The following is a 23,283-nucleotide window of genomic DNA, read 5'->3' as shown; positions in this document are numbered from 1 at the left end:
ATTTGAGTAAAAATGATGTAATGTGATTTTATACATACAAATGCTATAATAACAATAACAACAATAAATACATCATCGACATAAAAATAATATAAGCAAATGAATAAATGAAATAAAAAAAGGTAATCCATGACATGCAAAATATTAAATGTAAACACAATTATACAATGGATGGGATAGCAAACAAATAAATAAGGATCAAAAGATGTACACATAGAAATTATGAAGATTAAAAATATACATATAATTTACAAATAAAATTTTAGGTTATAGAATTTATATATAAATACAATACATAATATACTTATGAAAATAAAGAAAAAAATAATTATGCATACATATATAAAATAATAAAAAATAAGTATATTTTAAAAAAGGAAAAAAGGTGAGTATTTAATCACTTAAAAACGTAAATATATACATATATATATGAAAATATTCATTAAAAAAATAGGAAAATATTCGTTTTTTAAAATATATATATGTGTACATATAAAAGGAATATATATAGATAAAAAATTAGAATAAAAATAATAATTACGCTATTAATTAATAAAATAAATAAAAAGAACATAAAAAAACTAAATTGAATTGCAATTAAAATATCTGGGGTAAATCCGTAAATAAATAAAAGTAAAAGGACTAATTTGAACGCGCGAGTTACATAGAGGGGCTGGAAGGGAAATTTTCCCTTCTCCTCTAAAACGGTGTCGTTCAAAAGGATTAAATTGGAATTTAAAATAAATAAAAGGGTAAATTAAAAAAATAAAGAAAACTTAATTACAAAAACATTAAAAGGCGGAGGGGCTAAATAAAAAAATAAATAAAATTCGCAGTGGTATCACCTTCTCCCTTTTTTAAAATCGTAAATAACTAATAATAATAATCGAAAGAAAAAAATAGTAAACCATCTTTAAAAAACTGCCAATCGTTCTTTTTTATTCCTCCTCCTCCTCTTTTCTCTCTTTTTTTTTTACAATGAAGGGAGAGGCCTCTATTTATAGTTGAGCCTCCCCAAATCCAACGGTACAGATCAACGGCTGAGATTAAAGGGTATCTACAAATTAAATCTCTAAGATTACAAAATCATATCTTCTAAGATTACATATCATATCTAAGATTGCATATATCATATCTAAGATTGCATATCTTCAAAAATTATGTTTCCATATGTGAGCTCGGGCTAAAATTAGGTATTACAATACTGATCAATCAAAAATTTATTTGAAACAAATTATCTCTTTATTTTTGTTAAAAAATGAGATAATAAAATTATTATATTTAAATTTCATCTAAAATCATATAAATTATTATATTAATAAAATTAAAATTATAAAAGAAATGTTTTAAAAATAACTGCTTACTATTATGTACTATTTTTTATTAATATACTAAATTAATTTTTTCAATACTAAAATATTAATATTTAATTTTTCAATACTTATTTTTTCATTTTATCAACGCTAAATTTTGAGGTTTGTTTAATATATATTTTTTCGTTTAATTTTTGCCTTCTTTAAATTGTGGTCTAATTATGTATTTGTTGTCTCTAAGTTAAACCACACTAAAATTTCAGTGGATCTACTTCAAAACAAGGGGAGGAGTGTAAATGCATATCGCCGAAGTGTGATGATTATATCTGTAATAATATTTTAATTACATAATGTCCAATATTTCTACTTTTAATGCATTTATATTTGATATCTTAATAATGTATAATTTCATAAGAATCAAATAAAGGTATACTACAAATTTTATTATACATGAGCGTATGGAAATTATAAATTTAAAATATAGATATGTGTTTAAAAATAACATATAATAAATAATGAAACTTTGGTTTGAAACTAAATAATTATAATAACACATGAAATATGTACGGTATTAAAATAAAAAATTAGATTGAAATGTGAGTAAAACGAAATTTAAATACATAAATACATCAAATTAACAATATTAACTGCACTATAATCATTTGTCATGGTGTTGTCATCAATGGCGAGTTAGTATCGAGTTGACTAGTGACGCCAACTCAATTAACATCATTATTAATATATACAATTTACGGAGATAATAAATTGTGCATATTAAAATAAAAATATATAAAATACATCAAAATGAAGCTTTGGTTGAATGATAAATTTGAGGCTTTATCAATCCAAGTGGTGTGAACATATTTTTATTGGTTTTTTTTAAAATAAAAAGATTAAATTACTCTCAAATAATATAACTCATTTTAATGACAAAAGGATATTTTCATAATTTTCCTAACCAAGTTAGTGCTTGATTGACTTATGACACCAACTCAGGTAGGGGCTTAAATAATGGTATAGATAACACATGAAATATGTATTATATTAAAATAAAAAATAGATTAAATTATAAGTAAAACAAAATTTAAACATATGAAAACATTAGATTAAGAATATTAAATGAAAAAAAATACATTTATCACGGTGTTATCATCGGTCATAAGTTGTGTCGAGTTAATTTGTGATATCATCTCAATCAACAACATTATTAATATAGAAACTCTATCACACACGTATGTTTGTGGAAATCACGTATTTAGAACAGGAATTTGCGTTTCAAAAATACATACAATAAATAATAATATGTGAAAGGACATTAGAGTAATTTCCCTAACTAAGTTGAAACCAGGTTGTGGGTGACTCCAACTCAATAAACAGATTTGTAAATAGTAAGTATAGATATACACTTTATGGAGATAATAATGTGTGCATAATAAAATTAAATAAGAAAATTGTTAGGATAAAACTTTAAGTGAGTGGTAAATTGAAAATTTTGCTAATCTAATTAGCATGAATTCAAATCCCATTAATACATTTTTTATTGTTTTTTAAATAAAAAGACTTAAATAGCTTCAAATAATATAATTTGTTTTAAATGGGAAGTGATATTAAAGTAATTCTCCTAACTAAATTGAGACTTGAGTGACACCAAATAAGTAAAAAAAGTTTATAAATAGTATAGAGAATTAAAAGGTTTTTAAAAATAATAATATTCAAATAATTCACTTTTTACAATATGTCATCATCAATAAGAATATCACATACAACCTCACAAGTAATATTTCAAGTTTGAATTGCCCTCCCATGTCTAGTATAAGAGTAGAAAAACCAAAACAAATTAAAAATAAAAATTTTTTTTTTACAACGAGACTGTAATCTAAAAATAAAAAGAAACAGTTATAAATGTTGGAGATTCAAATCCTGACGTGGGTGGGCGTATATGTATGATTGCTTTCAAAAGGGTTTATAGATATGCATCTGATTCAAGATGTGTTCAAAGTTATCAGTTGGTTTGTGAATGGGATGAGTGTGCATGCCTTCATAAGTCGTCACAACCACACTTTCATCTTTGGTTAGACGTTGGACTTGCTTCTTTACGTTGCATCCTTGATGTGTGCATCGATAGTAGCTTCTGTTGCATGCAAAATTTGTGCTGTTAGATCAGAAACAAGAGTTTAAAACCTCAGTTACATAATTAAATAGATTGAGATCCTATTAATATTTCTAAGACCAAATTGTCTGACTTTTTGTCTGTTAGATTTAAGAGGAACATTGTGGTGATTTATTTGCATGGAAAATTTTAGACCCTTTTCAATGGCTAGTTAACTCCATTCCAGTGAGTTTTAGTGCTTATTTTACACCAATTACACCACAGAGCTGTTCGGAAAGCACCAGTGCAGTGCAAAATTTATGGAAAAGCTCATTGCACCATTATCGAGTAAGCTGGAGCCACAACGCTTCAATGAGCTCCATTTATACTATGTTTGATGGGTGAATTGTTTTCTACACATGTTTTAGTAAATGGTTATTAATAAAATAATTCAATTGGTAATATTTAGTCACTTTTAAGGTTCATTTTTAGTAAAGGAAAGGGAAAATTTTCACCTACTTTGAAGAGATTTTATTTTTTACAAAAGTTTTTACTAATCTTTCTAATTTCAAGTTTAAATTTATACTAACTACTCTTTATTTTATGTCTAACAATTATAATGCATATGTAATAAATAAATTTTTTCCTTTATTTTATTAAACTAGTAACCAAACAAGGCATTAATGTAAAATATTGTCTATTAATATTTTGATAGAATAATTTGTTTTTAAAATTTTATATATAAATATCTAAAAATAATTCATCATTATATATGTATTTTCATATTAATGTACTTAATAGTATTTCACTATTTTTTTTAATGCCTTTGAATCTAAACAGACTCTTTAATCTCTGTGAGCTAATATACTATTACCGTTTAAACTTATTAGGCTATTATTTGAACAATCAGTTACTATTTTAACTATAAAAAATTATTTAGCTTTAAATCTAAATTATAAATCTTAATTTTTTTGGAAAAAAACCTTAAACCCCGAAGTAAAATATGAGTACATATTGTTGATGAAAAATCCGTAAAATCCAAGTTATCCAGTAAAGCAGTTGTGATGAAATTCTTTTAACCTTTAAAATATAAAGGGAATCGTAGACTGTCCACCAATGTTTTTCCTAAATCATTATACAATAAAGCCACCTAACGTACCGCACTTATTTATTAAGGTTGTTGGCTTATATTTGAAACATCTTTTTTTCTTTGAATGATTCTTTGAAAAAATTTGGAAATTAATAAAAAAAAAAGCAATGTTGGGTTCATGGAGGCTTTAGAATATTCTTCTAATCTTCAAAGAAAATTTGGGAGATATTAAAGGGTTGGGAGGTTGCTGTGCATGCATCATTTTATAGAAACTCTTTTGCATCCATGCAGTGAAAGGGGCAGTGCATACATGTTTGAAATAGTTTTTTAAGTCTAAAGAAGAGATACAATAAATATAGCAGCAACTTGGTAAAAATATCATAGAGGTCCTTATATCGAGAGTCAAATTATATTTTATTCTTTTTACTTAAAAAATAAGTAAATTAGTCATTATATGTTAGATCAAAGACAAAATTGATGTTTTCTATTGAAAAAAAAATCACATTTTTTCGGTTAATTTTGATGTACTAGAACCAATTTTTAAAATTAAAAATAAACGAAATTTTTATCAAAAAAGATCAACTTGTTCTTTGATAAATTTAATTTACTTTTTTTTAAATGTATAAAAGATGCAATCTAACTTCTATTACAAATGAGTCAATAATAAATTTAACAAAGCAACTCATGTTTGCAATGATTCCTAAGGAATAAAGATAGCTAGGGAGCTAAGCTAATCAGGATATATATAATAAGTTGAAAACAAACCTTGGGAATTTGTTGTCCTTAACAGCTTTTTGCCCATATTTCCTCCAATGATATCCATCATCAAGTACATCAACTTGACTCCTCGTTTCAAACGCATATCTTTGTTTCCTAATCTTCTTTTCCTTTTGTTTACCAACTGATGATGGTTTCATCATCTGATTATCAGTTTCTTCAACTTCTGGTTTCTGGATGAAGCAGTTTTCTGCATTTCTACTACTGCTACTCTTCCAATCTAACAACAACCCATTTGAGCTATCCCCATGAAAACTGTTAAAAGCTTGACAACTATTAGGTGCCATGTTTGCTACTGATGGGGATGAAGAAATAGGGAAAAACATTTGATAATTTTCCATGTATGGAAACAACAGTGAAGGCAGTACTTATGAAGAAGAAGATGGTTGGAAGAACGTTTTGTTGGCTAAAAAGCTATACAAATTCATTCAATGGAGATTTATGGATATTAGAGATCAGCAAAAGGAGAAGAGAAATACGATGGCTTATTTATAGGGTTAGACTATAAAGATATCGTGGACGATACGAATAATTTTCCAAGTTGAAGAAAATGAAGCTTCTTTAGCGGAGCATTGTGGAAAAATTTTGGGCGGCTTCACGACTAGGTAAAATCAAGTTATATTTTTCATAATAGATATTTATATTGTTATAAAAAAAAATGAGCCAAGAATATTATAATTTTTTTCTGTTGATTCTATAGGTTAATGTCTGTCTATTTGGACTGATCTCGATTCACATGTGTTTTGAATGAAATTTAGTTTTTATAGGCTTACTTTTTATCTTTTATTAAATTAAATTGGATACTCTTGTATTTTAATTTCGCATGACTTGATTTTATTAATGTTATAATTTTTCAAATCATTAACATAGTTAAAAAGTTAAATTAGTTAGCTGATGTAATTTTAAAAAACTAAAATCATGAGATTCAACTGGAAGTTTTAGAAGACTGATAAATAAAATTTTAATAACAATAATTTTACCTTTTGGATGACATTCTTATTTTTTTAGTTTTGAGTTTAGTATTTAGAGAAAAATAAATTTTACGTCAACCAACTAGACATGGTAAGGTGGGATGATTTTTTACTTCCCCGACCGAGATTGGTATACCCCTAATTTAACTAAAATCCATTCCAATATTTAAAATAAATAAATATTAATTTCCTGTTTTAAACTCAACCCGAATAATTAAAAATATACTTACCCTGACATGATATCAACAATTTTTTTCTAATACTTTTACCAAAATAAAAAATATAGTTTTTCTTAAAATAAAATGAACTTTTTCTTGCTTATTCTTCCAAAAACATAAATGGAGTATAGGATTTTTGGTACACTCTTGAAGGCTTTTCTAATTGTGATATTACTTCAAGTTACTATTATTTTTAATAATACTATTCGTTACAACTCTTTGGGACCCTTAACTAATCTTGAGCAGTCGTCTTGATTTGACACCTTTCGTGGAGGCCTTTTTGGTTAGCAATTTACACGACAGACGAGTCCACTCAATAATCGCCATATCAAATCTCAACCATCATATCTCATCTGAGATGACCAGGGCATATTGTAACATCATTCTACATACTTAAACCTATGGTGCTAGGGCACTTACCTCTTACCAACCAATACTTGCTTAACATGTGGCACATAGGATAGGGGCAGCTACCATATATAAGGTTGAGAGCCTAAGGAAAGAGGCAAGCTACCCATTACTTTCACTATCCCTGCCAAACCTTAGTTTCTCCCTTTCTTCTCTCCTCCAACTTCAGCCACCTTTCTCACCGACTCTTCGCCAATCTTGTATAGGATGAATCAACCATCTTCGCTACCAAGCCATCTGTGTATCAACACTATTAATTATTTTCTATAATTAGGCTAGAGAAAATGCTAATATCAATTTTATTATCATATATTATAAATTAATATTATATATAAAGGGTATTTGGTAATTACCACAAGGCGAGTGGCTTTTTCCTAAGCCTAACTATGACTTGGCGTAACAAATTTTGGAATTAGATCTATCCCGATCAGCCTAGAAACCTAATATAAAAAATAATGACCCTATTGAATTGGTTTGGGTCAAAACCTATTAGGTCTAGTTTTTCTATCATCCCTAAAATCAGGTAATGCTATTTTTTAATAGCAGTAATGATTTATAGCTAACATATAACATTAATAATAGAAAGAGGACCAAATAGTGTCAAATTAAAGTATGACTAACTCCCCATTTTGAGTATAATTACTGACTTAATACTTTATTTGGCACCTAATTTTAATATTTTTTTAATGTGGTACTTGTATATTTTCTAATGTGGTACTTATATTTAGCAAAAGTTAGTGGCAAAACCACATTGATGATTGTGGGGTCAATTAACCCCACAATTTTTTGAGAAATAAATTTACTTGATCAAAATAATTTCTAACTAAAGCATTGGCAAATTGAACACACAAAAATATTTGAAAAAAAACCGCAAATTTTAAAAAATACTTTTTAAAACAAATTAATTCATATGAAGATAAATTTCTCTCTCTAATCACTAAAACCAAAAAATTCATAACATTTTTCTTTCCACATTTGTCACTTTTGTCTCAATTTTTTTTTCTCTCACACAAACTCTCTAAGATACTTAGAACACTGATGAGGAATGATAATTCAATGGTTTTACCAAATGAGAAAGCATCATGGACAATTGTGAAAAAGGTACAAGATATTGAAATTTATTTGATGTAACACCCCACATCTGACCCGGTCATCGGGTCTGAGTATGAGATGCCACATTCATTGCTGGAGTAACTCATACTAAACATACATGTCATTTCATATAATTAAGACACGTAAATACATTTCAATCATAATTTAAGCATTCGGGTCTAAATGAGGTTTAATATAATAAACAGAATCAAATTCAAACTTTTTTTGTCAAATTTTGACAATATACCTCGAGACAAGAACTCTATGTATCAAGACAAGTCTCATCATAAGTTTTTGAAATTTTTCTTCAAAGTTTACGCGTCTCAAGACAATGAAGTTCATATCTTGTGAAAAAAGTTGTTAAGTCTCGAGACTGGGTCTGAAGACAGACCTCCCCTGTTTTCCTACTTTAGCTTGATATTTTCATGTCTCAAGACAACAAGATTATGTCTTTAGGCGTAAAGCAAGGCAAAAGACATTGAGCTTCGATGTACCCTTGCATCGAGACATAGGTTAGTAGTCTCAAGAACTAGATGAGTTTGTTTTGAGTCCAAATGAACATGTTGCGAGACATTAAGCAATTGAATGCATAATATGGTAAGTTTTGTTCTAATGGCATCAAGACATGCTCTCGTTGTCTTGAGAATTAATGGTCAAATAGCCTAAAATGCATACTTTCAAACATTCAAACCTCACCTAATTGTACACAAGACATACCCAAATATTACACCATTGGCAATTCACCAATTTAACACATGTAAACACAATTAAATGTCATTAAATCGTAGTATCAAAAACATTAAGATTTAACCTGCCAACTAACACATTTAGACTTATATAAACCAACATAGATAATCACAAATCAGGTGATAAAACTTAACTTTTAAAACTTTATAGGTCATAATACCAAAAGTTCCAAATATTAATGTAAGAGCATACCAACAAACCTAAGTACATTCGACACGACTTAAAACATATATATACATACAAAAGGTATTAAGATGTCTTTTGAGCTGATTTTGGAGAAACTGGATGCTTTAGATCGAGTTTACTAAAGTTTTCATTCGAGACCCGCACGGGAACAAACAAAACTGTACACTGAGCAATAGGGCATAGTGGTGCTTACATGATTCAAACAATAATCAACTATAAACAAATTACCAAATAAATTTAATATGAAATTCGACCATAACTTAAATCATGTTTACAATTCTTGTCTCTTACATTTAATACTATACTTTATGTTTATTATCATGTCATATACCATCATTTTAGTTCATCTATCAATACATTTCGATTACATGAAAATTAAGGTATATCAAATGAACCATTTCACTTTTTCATTTCATACTTGAATCCGTTGATTCGTTTTATAATCGTATCTGCCCTCAGGGCTCGTAATAACTGTATCGCATCGTCTTTTACATGCTATTATCAATGCTATAATGTTTGTATACAAATTAAAATCATCAATCAATATCACTTAACAATTTTCTTATTTTATGATCTCTAGTAACAAGACACGGATTCAAGACGAATACATGGATCATCCAACCATCAGACCAATATAACTAGCACTCAGCGCATCATCGGTACATCCAAAGTATATAGCATTTCGCGCCTCATCGATATAAAGCAAAATAAATATATAAGTGTGACTAGCACCTTATCGGTACGTCCAAAGTAAAATATGGGCTCTATGCCTCATCATATAAACTGAAGTAAAAATCGTGTACAGTAATCCTATGGTATGCCAACTATAATCGACTCAATCTGAGACCATTTATAGGGTATTCAATGTTCAATTACATATATAGATTACATATCTCAAACATTTATATAACAATTTATTTACATATCATAATCATGATTCCTTATATTAACTAACACATATATCTCATATTAACATTTTGCAACAATTCATCATAAGTGTAGGCTTACTCACCTTTCATGAGACAATCATATTTATATTACCTCAATTCATCTAAAATCTATCAAGCTATATATTAAAACAATCCATAAAAGCACAAACCGAAATAGGCTACTTGTCTACGGTCTTCGCCTTTCCTTTATATTAAGAAGGCCTAACATCGTCTTTAGCTACGTGCAATAAATTCAATAATAGAAATAATATTAGTTTCACACAAACACAAGAAAACAAAACAATTTAACATAATTTGTATTTTATTCACTTTAGTCCCTAGATTTGAAATTCTCATATATTTCAATATTTAACATCAAATCAAAATTTGATTTTATATTTATTCACTAGGGAACTCGAAATTTTAATTTATAGCATAGTTTCTTAATAGCTTTCAATTTATTTAATTTAATCCCTAATGTCATAAAATTAATTATAAGGCTTATTTGAATTTTGAATCAAATCCACCACTTTGCATTACTTTCTAATTTAATCCTATCATAATATAAACATATTAGTCACAATCTCATCACAAACAAGCTTAATTTCATAAAATATCCATTAATGAAAACTTATATTTAACCTAATAATTTGAATTTCTGCTACATAAGCAAGTAATACTAAATTTAAATGATCAAGAATTTGTACAAATCACTAGGAATTAAGCTTACTTACTTGATTAATTTAATGATCGAATGCTGAATAGAAAAGAGATAATTTTTCTTCTTTTCTCTTATGCTTAGATTGTAAAATTAAGAGAGGAAGATGTCACATTTCTCTTTCTCACTAATATTATCTATTTATACTTAGATTAAGGAGTTAATTAAACTTAATTAATTTCATTAATCATAATTAATTTATGATCATAAGACCATTTTGTATATTATAATGATAATAATGTTAAGTGGATTCCATCATAACACTCCACTAAATCTTAAGTAACAATGGTTAAATAACCATTAAGTCCCTTGCTTAATTGCTAACTAAGCCCTAAATCATTTTCTAAATTAAATTTAATAGTGATTGTAGTTTTGCAATTTAGTCATTGTATTATAATTAATTGCTTTCTCGATTCAACTAATCGACCATCCAATAATATAAACTCATATTAAATACGTAAATCCTTTTATTCTAGTTTTTATGATTGATTTATGAAATTTGACTTTAAATTGCATTTTTTGACATTGACTAAAATTAGGTCGTTACAAATCTCCCATTCTTTAAAAAAAATTGTCCTCGAAATTTACTTGAAAAGAGATGAGAATATTGCGATCTCATTGACTCTTTCGGATCCCAAATAGCCTATTCGACACTATGCTTTGTCATAAAACTTTCACTAATGAAACATGTTTGTTTTCTAACTCTTTCACATCTCGAGCTAAGATTTCTACTAGTTCTTCATTAAAAGACAAATTAGGTTGTATTTCAATCGTTTCTACGGGTACCACATGAGAGGGATCAAAACAATACCTCCGTAGTATTGACACATGAAATGCATTATGAATCTTTTGTAAATCTAGTGGCAAAGTCAAATGATAAGCAACTAGACCAACTCTCTCAACAATTTTATATAGTCCAATATTTCTCCGACTTAACTTCTTTTTCTGGCTAAAACACAAAACTTTCTTCCCTAAAGAAAATTTCGAGAACACTTTCTCATTTACAACATATTCAAATTCCTTTCATTCCATATTTGTATATAACTTCTGCCTTTCTGATGCTACTTTCAACTTGTCTTTTATTAATTGTACTCTGCCTACAGTTTCTTGCATCAAACTGATCCAACTATCTTTCTCTCGCCTTGTTCTAACCAACACAAAGGTGTTCGACATCAATGACCATACAAAACTTCATACAGAGCCATTTGAATACTTGATTAGAAATTGTTATTTTAAACAAATTTTGTTAGAGGTAAATAACATTCCCAACTAGATTCAAAATCAATGATACAGACTCGTAACATGTCTTCCAACACTTGAATAACACACTTTCATTGGCCATCAGTTTGGGGATAAAAATCAACAATGAAGTTCAACCTTGTACCCAAAGTATCATGTAGTTGCTTCTAAAATTTAGATGTGAAACGAGGATCTTGATCCGAGATAATCGACATTGGTACTGCTGGAAAAAATCCAGTTAGAAAATAGTTTTCTTGTATAGTGAAAAATTAAAAACTTGAAAACCAAGTCAGTTTGTGATATTTATAGTAACAAACTTTTCCCAAAAAGTACATGTGCTTTGTGCGAGACAATGTTGGATCTAGTGTCCTGAGTGTAGTATATCCATTTGTAAACTTGTAATTTTTTCGAACAGATAAGCTACTAAAATAAATTCATTGATTATATTAATACACTTTGTATAACTGTCCTCATATAGTTTTTGCACGAAAAGGAAAATAGAAGCAAATGTTGCTCACTAGTTATCTAATGTTTAAATTAATGCTAAGCGGTATTACGTGGTGGAATCATAATGCAAGAAAACAACTTATATTAGTAGAAAAAACTAAACACGTCCTTAATCTAATTAAAAATGAGCAAACCGATTGAAAGACTAATATACCGTTTATCAAGTCAAATTAGGGAGATACTTTGTCTTAGGCATCAGAGCAGATGACTCCTAGAAGATAGAGATAGAGATGTGACTGGCTAGACTGACAGTAGTTAGACTGGACCCACGAAGAATAGATCTTGAATTTATTTATAGATTTATTCACATGTGATGTTCATAGTGTGACATACCTAAATCCAGAGTGGATTACATACTATGTATACATGTGTCAAGTTAGTAAATTGAGAGTTAGTGAGCTAGACACCAAAAATAGGTTAGATTTTTAAATAAATAAGAATAAATAAAATAAAATATTAAAATAATTAGAACTAAAAATTTAGGTTAAGAAGTTAAAATTAGGTGTCCAAGATTTTATTTGCTTGAAACAAATTTTTAAAACGAAATCGAATTTGAAAATAATTTATAAAATATGTTTTAATTAAAAACAAGGGTTGAGTTGAGAAAGGGAAAAAATTGGAGGCAGTTAAAAGCGCAATTGCTAATTTTTAAAAATTGGTTGCCTATTAACAACCCCCATTGTCTATTCCCTTTCATTTTTCACCTCATTTAAAACAATTTCCCAAACACCAAATTAAATCTTTTCTCTCAAAATTGATTCATCCTTTTAGAATTTCTAGCCTTCCAAACACGAATTCCTCCTTCAAATTTGAAGAAAATTCATGTTTTCTCCTTCAATCTCATCATTGTTCTTCAACACGTTTTTTGTTAAATTTGATCCTAAACTCGTCGATCAATTCAAATTGTGGTAACATTCTAACTTTTTTATGATTAAATTAAGTATATTGTTAATTCAAGTGGTGTTTTAATTGATTTAATCAAGATTTCAATAGATCTAATGATTTTAAACTGATTTTTGGGTTGAAAATGGTAGATCTCATAATACTAAGCTAAGTTACTATTTTAAAGTTATTTTCAACTCATTTTGATCTAACTAAAATTTTTTTAAACTTAATTTAACAAATCCTCAAAGAATATTAATGAATTAGACGTTTTCCCCTTTTCTGTGTTCTTATGAGCTTGATTTTTCTGAAAAAGTTAATTTAAATGATTTTAATGAATTAGATCTATAATTAAATGATATTTAGGATGCTTAAAAACTTATTTAAGTTTTAGAAACAAAAATCAAGTGATGTAACCTCTTATTTTGATAAATCTAGTTAGTTTTCGATATTTTGAATGAAAAGCTTGGATCTATGATTTTGTTGATATTTAAATGAATTTGTGACTTCTCATTATATTTTTGTAATTTATTTAATGTGTATACAAAGTGACAAATCAACCGAGAGCCTCTACAAGTAAGGATAAGGGCAAGCAAAAGCTTATTTGGGCTTTAGCTTGAAACAAAGCTTTATTTAGGTGAGAGATCTGGTGTGTGGTAATTAATGCACAAGTCAGTGTGTTAAATTGGAGCTTAGGTAGCCAATAAACCTATCCTATGTTCCAAGAGTAAGTGTTTCTTCCTTAAGCTATAATATTTTGCAAATGATGATGAATTATGATCAAATGTGTATGTGATATGTTAAAGAAATGGATGTGAATATGTAAGAATATGCTTATTGATCTATTGGTTTAATACATACATCTGATATGAAAGTGTTTGTGACTCAAAAAGCAAAGTTATTGTACTTAAAACTACATTACATGAACATATGATAAGTGTTTTTGATCATGATAAATATTATAAGTGTAAGTGTGCATAAACCAGAAAATGAATGTGTAATATGGATATATTGACCTTGTGATCTCTTCAAATCCTTGTATATAGTTGGAATTCCATAGGATTTAAGTATTTATATATGTTTTTTGATAATTGGGAAATGTTGGAGGGATAAGGGAATGTAGAGCTAAGCTCCATTCACTGGGACATGTTATAGTACACTTACTTGGGACATGTTAGACTCTATGAGTAACTGGTGTGATGGAGATCCAAGTATCCAATGTTTTGTATTTTTATACATATTTCATAATCACAAGATGCCAATGTATCAACATGATCAAATGATTAATGGTGATAAGTGTTATGTGCTTTCTAGTCTTGCTTTTAACCCTTGATATTGTGGTTTATTGTAGCATCTTGAGCACACCGAGCTGGTTTAAGCTCACACTCCCTTGTATTTATTTTGTAGATAAATACCTTGAGTGGAGTGGTGAAGTGAGAAAGCTTGTGAGCCCAAGGCAAAACTAATTGATTGTGTATCAAGATGGATTTATTGAAAAATAAAAGATGGCAATGTGGGATCATTTTGAAGGAATAGACTTTAGCTTCTGTTTTGGTTTGTGAATGGACATTCTATGGACTGTTTAATGACTTTTATAACTAGTTTTTGGATGCTTTTATTACTTGGATTGTTGCATGAATGATGTTAGATGAGTGGTAGGGTTAAATGTTGATTAGCATGCATACGCCTTAGTGAACTATGGTTATAGATGCTTAAATGTTTGGATGAATGCTTGGATAAATGCAAAATGACTAGATGGTAATGTATGGACCTATAATGCTATTAAAATTACCTTATATGCAAATTTGGTATGGTGAGTATGTAATTCCCAGTTTTGGCTAGTTCTAAGTTTTGACGAGTAGTTTGCAAGTAACCTGTGAGATGCCACCTATCTACCTAATTGTTGTTTTTGCGTATAGATCGGGCGTATAGTTTATGTTAGAATATTATGTAAAGATCAAACTTAGAATGTGTTGTGTTGTAAAGAAGAGGAATTTGGTAAGAGTATTGAGAATTTTGTAAGTTGGAGTTATCACTGAAGGTATTGTACGCCAAGTTCATTAAGTTATTCTGCTAGATACGTTAAAAACATTTTGGTTAGAAATGGATAGAACCGAAGAACCAAGTATATAATTTATTGAATTTTTAATTAGGTTCTCTCTACATCTGTAAGCCATTTATAAAGGTAGTCCTGAAAGTTATGACACTTGCCAAGTTTCAATAAGAAGTTAGGTTACATATGTGGATATTATGGGTAAAGAAGGGAAAGTTTTCCTTCTTTCTTCTAAAGTATTGTTATCTGAAGTTGGAGGAACCCAAAAGTATTTCCTCCTTTAAGTTGGAGTTATAAATTTGGTTCTTTGTTAGTGACTACTCCATGTCAAGGTAAATACTGTGACTCTACATGTTAAAGTTATGAAGGATTCAGTCTAAATAAGTGCATGAATAGTAAAATGAAAACGTAATGCTTTATATGAGGGTTAGTGGGTTTGAGATGATTGTAAAGGTTACGAATGAGTTTTTAATGGTGTTCTCCTATTTAATAAGCAGTGGTTGCTACAATTTCTTATTGGGTTTAGTGTTTGAGTTGCTATCGTGGTTGTTAGGTGAGTCTCTCTACTGACTTTTGCATATGTACTGTTTATGCAAAGAGATCGGTAGGATACTAAACGAAATATGAAGCAGAGATCATGAAAGGTACAGTATGATATGTATTTAACTACATGAGTAATTGCAAAAGGATATCTGTGAATGTATGGTTGTTGGCTGAGGATAGCATGTATAAATGGTATGGAGTCTAATAAGTTCAACTATATGATGAATGGTCAATAAGTAATGTGATGCTGAGGTATGGTTATATATATGTATGCCTAGAATGTGTATTGTGAGTTGGAAATGTATGTGGGTGTATGTTGGTGGAATAAAAGGTTAGGCTTAGACAAGAGAGTCTGTGTCTGTTCACCATGGTGATGTTCAAAGGGGTCCGTTGGGACTTTAAACATGAACTTTGAATGGAAAGTCTATGACTATGGCACCCTCTGTAAGGGATTAAAGGATATTTATTACCTAATAGGGTTTCCTGTGTGTTCTAGGAAGATAATGGGAAAATCTCACAAAATGTGAGTCCAAGAAAATCCATATCACAAACACGCCAGGAAAGAAAATGCCCTCGTGACAAACCTTTAAGCAACACCTTTGTGGCGAAATAAGAAAGAGTAGCCTTTGTGACAAAATATGAAATGATAGCCTCTGTGGTGAATTCTACAAGGATAGCCTTTGTTGCGTACTTTGGATTGACTGCCTTGTGGCGTGTCTTAATTGGACTCTCAGTGAAGAGTTAGAAGGATGTTCTTTGCGGCATGTCACGATAAGGCCTTCATGTCAAAATCTAATGAATTTCCTTAGTGGTGTGTTCTATATGGATTTTAAGCGTAATGAATGGAGTCTTTAAGGGCAAGGTGTATCTATAGACTATATGGTAAGGTATTATATAAAGCTAAGACTTGGTCAAAAGTAATTAATTGAAGAGACATAGAGATGTAATGTGTAAGCATTGAAAATGTATCTCGATTAAGGGCACGAATTTGTATGATCAAAGGAAGTATCTATAATCTGCCTATGTGTTTCTTCTGGAATCGTGATGAGGTGATGACTCAAAGAATGAAAGATGTAAGTGATGCATCTAAGACATTTTTTAATAAAAAGAAAATAATTTCAGAATGAGGTATAGTATCGGACAAGTATGAAGGAACAAAACTTCAGGAAGTATCCACCAGAAACTAAGTTGAAGGTCAAGAACGATGAGATCGCGTATATAAATTATCAGTTGCAATGTGAAAATATGGCTTAGGTAAATGATGTTCTCCTCACTAAGTTCTTGTGAACTTATTTGTGTGTGTTATGTTACAGGTGAGATGATGTGGGTTTGCGCTAGAAGGGACGATGCCAAGACTATGCCAAAAAGTGTCGTATCGAGTTATTAAGTATACAGAGTGAGTTTGGTGACGTGTTCAAGGTCTGATTTGTCACTCAGAAGACCCTATCTTGGGGCATCTGTCATGGAATGTGATTTCAATTTAGATATTGCTATAATTTAATTACCACATGATGTAGTTGTGATTACCTATTGTATTTGTATTCATGTATTTTAGTTGAAAATTTTTCATTAAGTAAGATGTCAAATAATTGTAACAGGTATATAATTAGATTAAGTTTTGGCAATTTTCATTGGTAATGCCCAAGATACGGGTCCATAAAATTGGATTGGGTTGGGGGTGTTACAGATTAAATTGAATTGGGACTTTAGAAATGCATACTAGCATAGATAATTAGATTGAATGCCAAAGTATGTTAATGTATGATCTTGTGTAATTGAGCATAATTTATATGATCTCCGTATGTTATTCGACATGTTATAATAGGGGTATGACCATGAAAACATATAATGGTATGTCTAGTCTTGAGTCAAAGTGTTATATGCAGGTTTCTGTGATTTTTCTGTACATATTGCAGTTGACATCGTGACGAGCCATAAACGACATTACGACGAGGGATCATCGTTGTTATGTCGTTTATTGCATCGCCAGGATGAAAGCCCCCTTTCCAGGTGACGTCGTGAATGAGTAATCACGCCGTCATGATGTAACAAGTTGTGTTTCTTCAGAATAACCCTAAGTTTCCATATGAATTTCCAAAAAAATGATGTGGATCATGACCTTCTGGAAACACGGAAATTTGCACATTTTTACATACCTTTTTTAACTTAAAATCATACAGTTTCGATAAAATTCTTGTCGAAAAAATAATTAATTTTTACAAAATAATTAAAGTGCACTTAAAATATGAGCATGTTGAATTTTAGTTAATTTTATAATTAATTTTGATGAATTTTGGTTATTTTAGACAGATTTGTACAAAGGGCAAAAAATGGCTCGGCAGACACTGCTAGAAGCGCAAAACCGAGAAGCAATTTGAAGTATCGAGGAAAACTAAATTTCAGCCTAAAACGGTCCAAAATTATATGTATTAATTTAAAATATAATTAATTTTAATTTATATCTAATTTAATTTGAGTAAATAAATTATTATTAATTAATTATGAAAAAGTGGTCCAGTTGAACTGAACTGAGTGAACCGAACCGACCAAGAAATGGATAGCCCAAAAATCGTCCCAAGAGTTGACCCAAATCAGGGTTTTAGCTGATTATTTAAGTTTGCAAAGAGGCCCTTGAAGACTTGTTCAAGTTGCACTCAAATCCCTTCACAATTGGTGGCTTTATAGATTTGCCCCAAGCCTAAATTAGAAAAGTTGAAACCATCAACCTTGCCACATGTGTGGCCGGCCAAGGGAGGGCTCTTTAGCTGATAATTTTCACTATTTTTAATAGCCCTCCTCAGCTATAAAACCCCTTTAGGCTGGTCATTTTAGAAACACACCTCAAGCATTCACATCTTTCCTCTCTTCTCTCCATTTTCTCTATTTTCCATTCCAAAATTCCCTTGCTCTCGTGCCGATTTCTCCTCTTGGGAAAGGGGCATTCATCAGATATTTGGAGCAGCAATTAAGTGTTCATAGCAGCCTTGGTCGACAAGGACAATGGAAAGGAAAAATGGAGCAACTAGTCAAGCCACGAAAAGACATCATATTTGATTCTTGTTCCCTATCTTTTTAATTTTTGTTGTTGTTTTGCTGAACATATCTAAGAATATTTATGTTGTTGGAATGGTTAATTTAATCAATTTAGCTTGAATTTAATTCTTGTTAGGTTGATTGCATTTCGTTTGTTAAAATTATTAAAATTGTGTTATGTTGTTATAGGCCTCGGTAAGATGCTTGATTAAGTAAAATCATTACTAAGTTATTCTTGCATTACAACTGTTAGGTAACTAATGAATTAATTATTTAAGTGGACTGAAATTGTAATTAATGGACATAGTACTTAATCAGTGCATGTTTAATCATCTAAGGTAGCTGAGGGTTAGATTAGCAACGGTATCTGACGATACATTTGCCTTGCATAACTTGCAAGATTGTTGTTATTCCCAAAAAATAGAGTTTATATTTAGAAATAAATTCTTATTATTTTTAGCAGAATCACAATATCTGAAAGATGTGTGTAAAACTTGTATATTTATCCCTATCAGTGCCATTTATTTATAGGGAGACATAGATTAACCCTATTTAAATTAATAGAATACAAGTAATACCTATTTAATAGAAAAAATCAACCCTCTTGTTGAATTAGGAGAGAGGGGCAGCTAACCCTAGTTAATAATACTAGGTTTGTCACCCCTCACACTACTTACGAGGGATTTTGGGCCTCTCCTATATCAGGTCCAATTTTAGATGCTTCTTGGACTTTTAACCCAAAAATTTATAATTTAATCCAACCTGATACATTTTTTTCTATTTCCCAATTAAATAATTTTCTTAATCCAATTCTAATTCTGTTAAAGTAATGGAACTTTACAGTAAAAGAATTTATGACAAAATATATTTAATCTTTACATTCAACAAACTCATAATGACCAATTAATTTAATTTCATTTTTGAACTTTAATTACTTACTTAAACAATACTTCAAAAAACTTAAATTAATTCTCAGGCCATTTCCACACTTAGTGGGAGACCACACTCATTTTAGAATGTAACCTATTTCTCTAACTTTATCATTTTTGTTCATTTGATTCTAAATGCAATTCATTTATGGTTTCAAAGAGTTAGTGGAGGGACCAATTGGACATATGTGATTAAGGCTCAAATGATTTATAATTAAGATTCAATTATTTGCCTATTAATTGTAAACTCATTTAGTCATGAAGTCATTTCACTATAGTATCATGAGTGATCTCTCCCCAATTACACACCATTACAAAAGCTACTCGATCAGTACTCATCCAATGAATTTTTTATAAGTGTGCTACCCTCATAGGATATCCTAAATCTCTTTGGGATAAATTTGTTCTCCCAATATGATCCCATTTTATCTCATGGTAACCATTACATCTTCCTTTATGAAAAGTCAATTACTATCAAATAGTAATTAAGTCATTTGTCATAAAGACAAATGACCCATGGTCATGTTTACTTTTCATCTATCATGTAATGCCAATGAGAGGATATCATTTACCCATTTCTTGGGCTATGAATTCCACTATTATGAATGATGCTAAATATTGCAGAAGTCGTATACCCAATGCACCAACTTTTTGATCCTTATTTATTTGAACTATGTTTTTTACTTAAATAAAAGTATATGATTCATGCATATATAGTCCATCATCCACTTAGGATTGTGGTATGCTACATTATAAGCCTTAAAAGTGAGTAAATCTATAAATGGATTTGAGATCTATTCTATTTGGGTCCTATTCGATATATTGTTAGTCTAGTCAATCACATCTATGTCTATCTTTTAGGAGACATTCATTCCAAAGCTCAAGACAAAACATCTCCCTCATTAGACTTGATAGACGACATATTAGTCTTTGAACCAGTTTGCTCATTTTTAATTAGACTAAGAACATTTTAAGGTTTATCTACTAATATAAGTTATCTTTTCGTATTACGATCTGACCACATAATACAGCTTAGTATTAGTTAAACATTAGATAACTAGTAAGCTAATATTTGCTTCTATTTAACTTTGCATGCAAAATCCATTAAGGACAATATACTACACTTAGGGAACTACATCCAATAGGTACACTATGGAGTCTTACTATTTCGAGAATGTATACCACAATAAGCTTTTGAAGTGACCAATTTGTTCTCATTGCTAGAAAATGAGTAGATTTCATTAAATAGTCAACTATTACCCAAATGACATTTGTTTTATTCAAAGAAGTCGACAAACCCACTACAAAAATTTGTTTTTATTTCCAATCAAGAATTGAAATAGGTTGAATTAAAATAAGGGGAAATTGATGTTCAACTTTAACCTACTCGCAAGTCAAACACTTTGCGAGATATTCAACAATTTCCCTTTGCATACTCGTCCACCAATACGAGTCTCTTACATTATGATACATTTTTGCACCACTAGAATGCACAGTGAATGGACCATCATGACCTTCAGAAAGAATCAATTACTTAATTCAACCTTGCTAAGTGCTCAAATTCGATTGCGAAATCGAACGCAGTCATCATTAGTGATGTTAAAATTCTCACCATTACCTGGCTGAACAAGTTTTATTTTCTCAACTAGGTTATCATCCACAAGTTGCGTTTCTCAAGTTTGCTCAATCAACATTGATTTTACTTTTAGTTCAGCTAGCAAGCTTCCATCATTAAAAATTATCAAGTGAGTGAACAAAGACCTCAAATTGGCTAATGACTTATGACTGAAGGCTTTAGCAACCACATTAGTTTTTCCAGGATGAAAATCAATTACAAAATAATAATCTTTCATCAATCCAATCCAAAAATGATGTCTCCAATTCAATTCCTTTTGCGCAAAGACGCATTTGAGACTTTTATAGTTGATATATGTAACACTCTATTACTTGACCGATCGTCGGGTCAGAGTTATGAGATGTCACATTCATTGCCAGAGTAATTTCTGACGAATTCATAATAATTTAATTATTTCAAATCATCATTTAGGTAAGCAAAAACATTTCACGCATTTAATATCAAGATCAACCGTCTCCGAGTCGTATACAAGCATATAAATGCCCTAAAGTTACCTGAAATCAAATGAGAACTATTTTGTAAATGTTTCAAATCTTTGAGTTGACGTCATGATGTGAAGGGGTTCGTCATTGTAGCACAATATACTAACTTGGCCAAATGACCTCCTCATTACGGTGACCGGTTTTGTCGTTCTGTAATGGCTTAAAGTTCAAACTTGTCACAATGAACATCGCTTGACGTTGCGACATGACATACTCTTTTAGAAAAAATATACCATTTTGTGCCTAAATCTAAGCCATCACATCACACTTTCAACTTATGCCTAAATCAAGTACCTTTACCTGCAATAAGCACTTACAAACCTTAATCAAACATGTATAAATGACACATTCATCTGCCAGACAAATTACATTTTTCAATCATCCATCAAACTCATAATTTTACTGAACAAGAAACACCAATCAACCATCAACCACATACTAGCATGATTCATACCAATTCACCTCCCAAAAGTACCATTTCAAATGCCATAAGTACATTCCAAATCATTACCAAACCAAACCATTGTTAAGATAAGCATTAAAAATTCATAACATACTTCAATACTGATCTACTGTAATTCATTGTAGCAGATTTAACCATTTTTGATGTAACACGCTATAACAACCCGTTTTTAGTGATATCAGAACAGTAGTTTTGGGACCATAAATCTAACGTGAAAACAATTATTTTGTTATTTTAATGTTTATAGAATTTTAGTAGAGTCGTATAAAAATTTTGTTAAGAAATTTTGACATTTGCATGCTTAATTAAGTAATAAGAACTAAATCGTAAAAGAGGCAAAATTAGAACTCTATAAGTTAAAGTGTCAAATTGCTATGAATCTTTAATATGAGTGAACTTATGTGGTAATTAAACCATTCATAATGTTGGTAGACTTTTATGGACATCATTTAAATGATTTGAAAGGTTAATTACTAAGGTTAATTAAGTAATTAAATAAATAAGTTATGTAAAATCCCCATAAAAAAGTGTCATCTTTTTAAGTCCTCTCTTCCACCAAAATTCAAACAAAAAGAAATCTCCATGGAAGCTTGCTAGGTTCGGCAAAGCCTTCTTTGTGCATATAAAGTTAAGCCTTAAACGAATCTAGATCCAGGAAAAGATAAAAGTATCTAGATCAAGGAAAACATAAAGTCTCAGATTAGTGAATCATACTTCGACATCTTTAAAATCGAGGTAAGTTTGTATGTTTAAATAATGCTTTAATGTTATATGATTTATGTGCTATTATGTTATTTATCATATCATGTTACGAAAGAAATCCATCAACATACGATGAGTATCGAGCCCCATTTGAACCTTAAGAATATATATGATACAAGTGACATGTCATTAGGGTTACCATGTTTTGGGTGCTGGTCCTGAATGTCCTACTGATGGCTCAGTTTCGGTATTTGTTGTGGTTACTCGTCAGCTTGT

The 23,283-nt window shown here is 29.9% G+C and overlaps 1 protein-coding gene across 1 annotated transcript; it reads right to left on the bottom strand.

Annotated features, from left to right (window-relative positions):
* Nucleotides 1-2,991: 2,991 nt before the first annotated feature.
* Nucleotides 2,992-5,987, bottom strand: LOC107893003 (probable WRKY transcription factor 75). Its single transcript, XM_016818000.2, has 2 exons — nt 5,258-5,987; nt 2,992-3,444 (listed from the first exon to the last, which is right to left on the bottom strand). Exons 1-2 carry the CDS (start codon nt 5,608-5,610, stop codon nt 3,267-3,269), a joined length of 531 nt encoding a protein of 176 aa, XP_016673489.1. The 5' UTR covers nt 5,611-5,987; the 3' UTR covers nt 2,992-3,266.
* Between the last annotated feature and the right edge of the window lie 17,296 nt (nt 5,988-23,283).

The sequence above is a fragment of the Gossypium hirsutum genome, chromosome D09 (genome assembly GCF_007990345.1).
Source record: "Gossypium hirsutum isolate 1008001.06 chromosome D09, Gossypium_hirsutum_v2.1, whole genome shotgun sequence".
NCBI lineage: Eukaryota > Viridiplantae > Streptophyta > Magnoliopsida > Malvales > Malvaceae > Gossypium > Gossypium hirsutum.
Note: the sequence above shows the minus strand (reverse complement) of the source record. Positions and strands in the feature narration are given on the sequence as shown.

What these genes read in the sequence shown, in the direction of transcription:
- LOC107893003 (XM_016818000.2), bottom strand. Translation starts at nt 5,610, where the DNA reads ATGGAAAATTATCAAATGTTTTTCCCTATTTCTTCATCCCCATCAGTA. An exon ending in AAGGACAACAAATTCCCAAG is followed by an intron (nt 3,445 to 5,257) that starts GTTTGTTTTCAA and finishes TGCATGCAACAG; the next exon opens with AAGCTACTATCGATGCACAC.